At 42.5% G+C, this 9,564-nt stretch overlaps 1 protein-coding gene across 7 annotated transcripts in view; it reads left to right on the top strand.

The window, feature by feature from the left end:
• Positions 1-512: 512 nt before the first annotated feature.
• CDK11B (cyclin-dependent kinase 11B) overlaps positions 513-9,564 on the top strand; it is a 30,325-nt gene continuing 21,273 nt past the window's right edge. For 2 of the 7 annotated variants that reach the window (XM_006871724.1, XM_006871723.1), the window contains exons 1-5: positions 1,468-1,578; positions 2,387-2,502; positions 3,018-3,020; positions 5,942-6,039; positions 6,727-6,865. In XM_006871724.1, coding sequence (XP_006871786.1) covers positions 1,468-1,578; positions 2,387-2,502; positions 3,018-3,020; positions 5,942-6,039; positions 6,727-6,865 — 467 coding nt within the window. Of the gene's footprint in view, positions 597-1,454; positions 1,579-2,386; positions 2,503-3,017; positions 3,021-5,941; positions 6,070-6,726; positions 6,866-9,564 lie in introns of those variants that run through there. The other 5 variants (XM_006871721.1, XM_006871719.1, XM_006871722.1 and 2 more) reach the window with 5 other exon arrangements.

The following is a 9,564-nucleotide window of genomic DNA, read 5'->3' as shown; positions in this document are numbered from 1 at the left end:
GAGTCTGAATTAATTCTATGGCAGTGAGAAAGCCAGTCTGGGGAACCACTCCCTTATTAATTTTAATACGTCGTGAAAGCTCTACTTGTCTTTATGTAAAGTTTTCATTCTTAATCTAAAAATACGGGGTTAAACTGGGCGATGGAGGTCCTTTCCTAAGAGGCAAGTTGCTGCGACGCTCCCGTCCACAAGAAAGACACCGGGACAAGGTTCTAGGGAGCTGTGGGCAGGGTCAAACGCAAACGAACAAAGTCCCGCTGTAGCGGACACCACGTGATCGCAATGCGCAGGACCCAGCGCCTGGGATCTAGAGAGAGGGAAGCGCAGCCCTAGTAAAACTCACTCCGCCCCGTCACACCCTAGTAAAACTCACTCCGCCCCGTCACACAGAGCCTGACGTCACCATCCCGCGTCGATAAAGGATGTGATGAAAAAGGCACGCGCCGAGAACAATTCGCGGAGCTAAAGCTGGTGACGAACCTGCTCTTGCGCGTCATCAGTCCGCGCTGGCGCGGGAAGTGACGACGCTCCTGGCTTGCGCCGGGCGCTGTTTCTTCTGAGGCTCCGGGACCGGCGGCGGCAGCGACGGCGCAGGGGTGAGTACAGGCGGCCGGACTCTGGCGTGAGATGTTTCGGGTCCGAGCGAGGCGAGGGACGGGCGGGGGGGCCGGTGGCTTGCGTCATTACCGCTTCCCCGTCCCTTCTCGCCCCTCATGGGGCCTGGAGTTGAGGAGGCTGCGGGCCCAGGGGCTTCGCTGGACCAATTGGTGCCTGCCTGGCTGAATCTCAGGTTTGCGTGACTAATCCCAAGGATCCAGGAGCCTTGCTTCTGTGGTAGGTAGCTTTGTTGGAGAGCACACCTCTCTTGTAGCATCTCCCACCCCCAGTCTTTCCTGCATCCTGTAGCAGTGGACGCAGCTGTCAAATGCTCCAGTGGCTCCAAGAGGTTCTTTTAATACATTCTTTTGACAAAAAGTAGTTATTGTTTAGTGTCAGGTAGTGGGCCAAGACTTTACTATTCCATATCTCATTTAGTCATCGATAGTATTATGTAGGGGCCATTATCCCGTTTTACAGAAGAGTAAACTGAGGTGTTCAGGAGTGGCGCTGTGGGTTAATGCGCTGGACTGCGAGGCCGGCTTGAACCGCTTTGGTGCAAGCTCACCAGCTGCACCTCGGAAACCCTGTACAGGGTCTCTATGGGTTGCAGCTGACTCAACGGCGCTTAACAGCCGCAACAACACAGCTGAGGTTAATTATCTTGACAAGCTCATACAGTGATCACAGAAAAGAGATTTGAATTCAAGCAGCCAATTTTCAGTGCCTGCCTCTCTTAACCTAAGATCCACACTGAAGCACTGAGAGGGGTTAGTATGAAGTGTTGAGAATCAACAGAGCACCAAACCACAGCTTGCTGTGCCCTAAGGTAGCTTGGATTGTTTTTCTTTTTGCAGTGTGTTAACTCAAATGGGTGATGAAAAGGACTCTTGGAAAGTGAAAACTTTAGATGAAATTCTTCAGGAAAAGAAACGAAGGAAGGAACAAGAGGAGAAAGCAGAGATAAAACGCTTAAAAAATGTAAGCCATGTTTTTTATGTAAGAGGTTTTTTAAAAGGAGATTTAATGTCTTTACCCTCATTTTTCCATTAGAACAACGCTTCTTCGGTGAAGTTCTTTTGTACTTCCAAATGTCACAGGTGAGCCCAAAGTCTATTCTAAAAATTAACCAAAGCATTCGAATGCCCAGTTTACATTGAAGTCAGATTGATAACACACTAAAGCTGCATCTAGATGAGACAACTTGAATATTAGTCCTTTGAACCTAAAATCATTAGTGCAGTTGGATTAATTTTTCTCATTTGTTGTTAGTACGCGCGTAATACCATTTCCATGTATTTGGTAATATAGTGGGAAGTTGTCTTGAAATAATATTTTATATCTTTCTTGGTTGGCATAATAATAACATACTCAAAAAAGCTTTTTAATAATTTAGTATGAGGTCTTTAAAAAATACTTCTTTTGGTAAGATGATCCACAAACCATTTTGAAGTGTTTATAAGTACTATGTGATGTGCATAAAACATGTAGTTTTTAAAATACGCTTTAAAGCACACTTTTGGCTCGTCTAATCAACTAATACACTTGGCCTAATGTCTCAGGTCCCTTGTCGAATATGCTGGTTTCACATTTCTCATCTAGATTTTGGTCACAGAAAATGATGATTTTTAACATGGGATTTAGATGAAAGATTTTAGTATTTGTATAAAATTGGTTCATTCAGAATGGATATGATATATTTTTAGATGTTGGCAAGGCTTGACTGATTATCATTTAAAGTATGTTTATCTGTGAGGAAAATGATTGGGGCTTTCTCTTTACTTCTTAGTCTGATGACCGGGATTCCAAACGGGATTCCCTTGAAGAGGGGGAGCTGAGAGATCACCGCATGGAGATAACAATAAGGAACTCGCCTTATAGAAGAGAGGACTCTATGGAAGACAGGTCAGTAAAGCACAGGAAGTAGAAGAGCCCATGTATTGGAAATACGCTTTCTTGATGACACATACCATTCCAGGTATTTTATTTATGGGCCTGACGGGCTTTTCTGAACGTGACTTTGAAAAAGTTTGTGATCGTGAGTTTAGATTTACCTCATGGTTGAAAGTGACTCCTGTGTGGGTCAGTAGCAGTTGCTGTCTAAACTTTTGTAAAAGATACTACAAAAAGGGTATGGAGGTGGTTTCTAGCTTCCTCAGGCTTCACAAGGGGGAACAAGGAAAATCACCAGCCCAAGCCTGCAATTCCTATGTGCAAAGGTCAGACATGCCTCCATCCTTCAACCGTCTTTATCCCATTCAAACACCAACCATCCCTCCCACAGCACTCTACTTCTCTTCTGGATTTGACAGTCTATTATAGTGACCACACACAACTTCCAGGCAATACTTGTGATTATGGGGTTTTATCAAGGATGTTAACAGGGTGCAATTCCGGATCAGAAACAACTCAGGATGCAGCAGGTCTTTGGTCAGGAATGCCTCTTATCTGTACTGCCGGCCCTCTTCTTATTTTCGGCTTCTCAGCCATGAAGCCTCTTGTCTTCTCCCTTGCTTGGGCAAGTGTTACAAACCTCCTTTAGCCCTGTGTTCTACAAGGCAGGCTCCGGCCTAAAGGCACTCAGCCTCACTCAGTCTGCTACTCTATCTTTCTGTGCTGCGCTCTCTGTGGTCTCTGATGGCTCCTTTTAAACCTAGCAGATGGCAAAACTAACCAGTTATTGCATTAGAGTCCCATACACCCTGGTAGCGTAGTGGTTACGAATCGGGCTGCGAACCACAAGGTCAGCAGTTTGAAACTACCAGCTGTTCCGCGGGAGAAAGATGAGGCTTTCTGCTCTCATAAAGATTTATAGCCTTGGAAACCCTGTGCAGGGTTGCTATGAGTCAGAACTGACTCCACAGTACACAGCCACAACACCCTGTTTGCATGGCCCCACTCAATCATTTAGTGAGATTTACAGAGAACGGATAGAAGAGCCATATCGAGTAAATTCACTGTACCACAGATATATCAAGCATGACTGTTAGCAGAAGTATTTCATATCAAAGTTTTCTACCTTCTGGCCTTTCTTCCTTTGCTGTGATAGCTCCTAATTTCTTTTCTGAGATTCCTTCATTGAATAATTAAGGATACAAGTCAAAAATTAATGTAAAATAGCTGATCCCTTAAAACAAGTATGAGTTGTTCCAAGATTTTTGTTTTGGAAGCAGCTGAGGATATTGTTAAATCATCTTTTAAGATTATTAATGTCAATGAAAATGCCTCTTATGTTTTAAGTTTTTATTGTGAATTAAGTAAAAGTTTACAGGGCAGATTATCACTTTGATATTCAATAAATCATTTTGTTTCATTGTAATGATTACAATCCCCTACCTATTTATTCATCAGTCAACAGTATTTACCTCTGTCCCCCCCCCCCTTTTTTTTTTTCTTTTCTGATGTACACATACAAAACAAAACACATATTCATTTAAATGTCCAAAGAGCACGCTTTGCAAGCCCCCTGCTCACAGGCACATAGCCTTTCTCAGTCCATGGGCCTAGAATCCTCAGTTGCTCTATCTCTGTGCCATCGCCTCTGCCACCATCTCTGCTGTCACTGCTTTCTGGTTAGGATCTCACACTCCGTTCATGTTTTTACCTCGTGCTGTCCTAGGGTCCTCTGTTCCTCTGCCTCTGTCATTACTGCTTTTCTGCTTAGCATCCTGCATTCTGCTCCTACTCTTCCCTCTTGATAGTCTTCCTGAAATGCAAGATTGTTGTTGTTGTTGTGATGTACCATGGAGTTGGTTCCAACTTATAATGGCCCTGCACAGGGTTTCTGAGGCTGTAAATCTTTATGGGAACAGAAAGCCTCATCTTTCTCCTGTGGAACAGCTGGTAGTTTCAAATGCAAGATTACAGCCCCCTTTTTGTTATACAGCTTCTACCTTTACAGTTGTGATCATCGCAGTTATTGATTCATGATGACAATTACTCATATTGAATCAAAAAAATTCTATTCTCATATCCTTTCATCATACCCATCTAGACAAGATGGTAAATAGTCAGTGAGGATTCTCCCTCCCCCCACTCCCTCTGAAACTAAACTCCCTCTTGAAAACTTGTAAGTCAGCCACTTTGTGCCTTTATTGTTGTTGTTGTTAAGTGCCATCGAATTGGTTCCGACTCATGGCGACCCTGGATAGGGTTTCCGAGGAGTGACTGATGAGCTTGAACCGCCAACCTTGCAGTCCAAACGGCTTTGCAGTCTGGTTCATTAATCCACAGTGCCCCCATTTTATATAGCCAGTTAAGTTGTCTGTCCGTATCAGCGCTGTGTAATTGATCGAAAACAGCTCTTTTGTTTGGGACTTAATTCTTGATGGAAAACACCTCTTTTGAGGTAGGTTGTTGTTATATGCCATTTGACTCATAACAACCCTGTATAGAGTTTCCAAGGAGCCAGCTGGTGGGTTTGAACTACTGACCTTGTGGTTTGCAGTCCTGTGCTATCCTACAGCGCCACACCAGAAGTCTTTTTTTAAGGTGTAATTGACAGAAAATAAACTTTATATGTTTAGAAAGTGCAGTTTGATATATTTTTACATCCTGTGTTATTATCGCCATATTCTAAATAGTGACCACACTCAACAAACCTCGAGTATCTTCACAGAGGCAAGTTTGCTTCCCCACTTTTACTTTTCGTTGAAATCTGATTTTACATTCAATTTTGGCCTGAGTTTCAAAATGAACATAATTTTCAAAATGATGGTGCAGACTTAGCTTTATTAATTTCTTGAACTTTGTGCTCTTTTGGGTTCAGGAAACTTCCTAACACGTGAATGCTCCTTATGTGTACAGGAACACTTTGTTTTATTGTGCTTCAAACATGCTGCAGGTTTTACAAGTTAAAGTTTGTGGTAACCTTGCTGTAAGCAAGTCTTTGGCACGATTTTCTAATATGGGCATATTTTGTGTTTCTGTGTCACATTTTGGTAATTCTTAAAATATTCCATACTTTTTCACAATGATGTTGGGTACGTCACAGACTACAGTATGTTGTAAATGTACCTTTCAGAGGCATTGTTGCTGCTGCTGCTGTGTGCTGTTGAGTCAGTTCCTGCTCATAGCAACCTTGTATTGAGTTTCCAAGGCGGTAAATCTTTATGGGAGCAAAAAACCTCATCTTCTTCCCATGGATCAGCTAATACTTAACTGCTGACCTTGCAGCCCAACACATAACCCACTACCAGGACTCCTTTGATATGCATTGGGAAATCAACAAATTACTGCAATGACCACCCTGTTTGAATGGTCTGGAACCGAACTTGTAATATCTCTGAAGTATGCCTGTATTTACTTTTTCTAGCTTAATGTACTGCTTTGTATCTTATTTCAGAGGCGAGGAAGATGATTCCTTGGCTATCAAACCACCCCAGCAAATGTCCCGCAAAGAAAAAGCTCATCACAGGAAAGACGAAAAGAGAAAAGAGAAACGTAGGCATCGTAGTCATTCAGCAGAAGGGGGTACAGACGTATTTGTTTTCTATTCTATTACATTCCATTGTGGTTTGTTTTTTGTTTCTGTCTTCTCTAGAGCATAATTAAAAGAGAATATAGAAAGCAAGAATTTAGCTAAAAGCATAAACTTACTATACATCACTCTGTATTGTAATTGTATTTTCTTTCTCATGGTGCTTTCCCGCCATATATTGTATGGGATACTTTGTTTATGCATAAAATTTACCTTAATTCATTCAGTGTTAGAGGGAAAGTATGCCATTTGATACTAAATTATTTTAACTGAAAAACACGTAAACACCAAGTCAAAATATTGGGCTTGACTTATTTTTCTAATCTAACACCACTGTCCTGAGCTCCGTAGGAGTGTTGGAACTGGGAAAACTGGGCACAGGGACTGATTTAAATCTCAGTGTTGTAAATGCTGTTGATTAGTTAACATGGTTTTATAATGTTGAAGTTCACTAAAAAGAAGCTAAATTTCATTCAGTATTTTCTGTAAATGGAGATTTTTATAAATTATTAAACTAATGTATCTTAGAGTCTTATTATAAGATATCTTTATGTTTTTTGTTTTTTTCGGTTCCAACAAAATTATGATTGCTTCTCTAAGTCATTAAATAGATTAAATTTCTTTGTGTGACGCTTGTTATGTCTCATTAGGGAAGCATGCAAGGGTGAAAGAAAAAGAAAGAGAACATGAACGTCGGAAACGACATCGAGAAGAACAGGATAAGGCTCGCCGGGAATGGGAGAGACAAAAGAGGAGGGAGATGGCAAGAGAGCATTCCAGGAGAGAAAGGTGAGAGGGCTTGGTTGATTACCCTAAGCACTTGTTCTGAATCCTGTCAGCAGTGAAAGAGTCGATAAGATCGACACACCAGTAAGAACTTGATACCACAAGGCATACTGGATGCAGATATGGTATGTGACCAGGGTACAGTAAATGTTGAGTGATGTTACCCAAGAAAATTACGCTGAAGGAAGTGAGTTTTTGCTGCATCTTAAAGACAGAAATGGACATGAGAAGAAAATACAGTATAGTGTTGTGTTGGCTTTCTCCAGATGGAGGTTTATGGGGTGAGGGAGGTAAACAAGAACCAGACTATGACCAGGGTCCCAGATTGGTTCCAGGAACACACCTTCAGTGGGAAGTGGACTGCAAGGGAGGGACAGTTAGGAGACTAGTGTCCTGAGGTAGGAATTCAGACATGAGGAAATGAAGGTTTACCATATTTACATGAGGAGGAATGAGCCATGGAACCCCTTTGTGTATTAGCTTCTTAGGTACACTATGTGCATTAAATCTCGCCCGTCCCCATCCCTCCCTCCTCCTGAAAAAAAACAACATGTTCTGGTTCAGTCATGTGTTGTGCATAAACCATAGCCGACACTGGCTCATTGGAAACATCCTGACACAGTCAGTATGGGGTCACATTAATCACTTATCCAGCCAAAAGTCTACATTGAATGTCTGCTTTATTCCAGGCTCTGATCTCAGTTGGTCTAGGCTAGAAGGACAGGAAATACGGGTCTTTAGGTGGCAGCAGGCATAGACTCTAGTTCTTTCAAACAGAAATATATTCTGTAAATCATTCAGTGTTGCAATTGTATTTTCCTTTTAATAGCAAATTAACACGTGAGAAAGGAGATCCTAAAGTTTTTGAAACAATCAGGACAACCCACAAAGTTGAGAAGTAGCAGCCAGTTCCTGGGGAAGCTGAGTCACTAGCTCTAGGGGTCAATACCCAGGAGGGCTGGGACACCAGGCCTTGGTTCAGTTACTGTACAGCTGAGTCACTATATAGACAATAGTCCTTGAATACATCTCTGTAGTCCCAGGTTCTCAGGAAAGAGCATCAGGTTAGCTCCCGTAAATCCAGTTTTCGCCCCAAACACCTCTGTGGCCCAGGAGAAAAGCACTTACCCTTGTGTTTTTCTTGAGACACTTCTGTGTGTTGAGATCCTTTTCAGATAAAGCTTAGGATCCTGCCTGCTTTGTGTCTGCCAAAGAGATGATGATGTGAAGTCAAGTCGGTTCCGACCCATAGCGACCCTGTATAGGATTCCTGGAGAACAGCTGGGGAGCTTGAACTGCAGACCTTGCAGTTCATATGGCTTTGCAGTCTGGCACATTAACCCACAGCGTCACACGGGGAACCCAGTGTGAAAGGAGGATGTTGCTCACCACTCCTAGCAGCCAGGGCATGTAAAGAAAATATATTATGTGTTTGTTCTTTTTGGTGCAGGGGAAAGGGACGTGGGAGAAGCCGAGGCCTAGGAGATAAAAGTCTGAGATCAACAGAGGGAGAGCAGAGCCTTGAAAGTTAGGGAGCATTATTAAACACCTGTAGTTTGCAAAAGGAGCTCTGGTAGCATAGTGGTTATGAATCAGGCAGTGAACCTTAAGGTCATCAGTCTGAAACTACCAGCTGTTCCACAGGAGAAAGATGAGGCTTTCTGCCTCCATAAAGATTTATAGCCTGGGAAACTCTGTACAGGGTCGCTAGGAGTCGGAACCGGCTCCATGACACATACCCACCACCACCACCACCATAGTTTGCAAGCTCTGTGCTGAGTATTGTTTATAGAAAACATACCACTTGGCGTTGTGTTGATTCCAGTTCATGACGAACCTATGTTGTCTGAACAGGGTTTTCTTTTTATTTCTTGCTTTAACAAACAAGTTTACTCTCTAACAGTTTAGAATGATGGAATTCCAAATTTAGGTTGCCATTTCTAAGGGAAGGTTTTCTCTCTCTTTTGGCCTTGGGAAAAGTTCTTTGTTTCTGTGTCTGTGGACCAGTTGCTACTTGGAGGTCTCCATGTGTCTTGGCATCAATCATTCCATGGCTGTAGGATGTTCTCAGCACAAGGGTCCCAAGTCCAAAGCTTGCATTCAGCTCCTGGCTCCTCTTTCTTGGTGTTGGGAAGAACCTCGCTGTTGCCTTGATGAATTTTTTTTTTTTTTAACTTTTTATTGTGAATTGAAATGAAGGAAGATCTACAGAGCAGATGATCAATTTTATACTCAACGAATCATAGACTTTGCTTTGTTTCAGTGATTGCCGTCCCCTTCATGTAACATCAGTTATCCAACTTCCTCCTTTTTTTCCCTACCCGTGTGAATTTTGTTAGTAAGTAAATGCTGCCCTTGATGTTGAATGGTTGACCATTCCATGGTGGGTTGTTGTCCGTCTGCTGCTTGACTGAAAGTTTAGTTCAGTTCCATACCTGAAAGGTGACTAAGGGCCAAAGGCTCAGGGTTCTCCAATCCCTTTCTGACATGTAAGCCTGGTCTTTTTTTTTTAATTTTGAGTTTTGTTCCACATTTTCTCCCACTCTAACCAGGACTGAATATGATCCCTTTCAGGGCGGTTGGTAGGGGTAGCCGGATTTTCAGTGGTTGGTTTTCAGTAGTAATAGATTGCCAGGCATTTCTTTTTAGGTACCGCTGGGTTCTGTGAAGAAAAACGTGATATCAGGATTGGAGGAAGACTC

This window comes from Chrysochloris asiatica, unplaced genomic scaffold, assembly GCF_000296735.1.
Source record: "Chrysochloris asiatica unplaced genomic scaffold, ChrAsi1.0 scaffold00173, whole genome shotgun sequence".
NCBI lineage: Eukaryota > Metazoa > Chordata > Mammalia > Afrosoricida > Chrysochloridae > Chrysochloris > Chrysochloris asiatica.
This window is presented reverse-complemented; position numbering and strand designations above follow the sequence as displayed.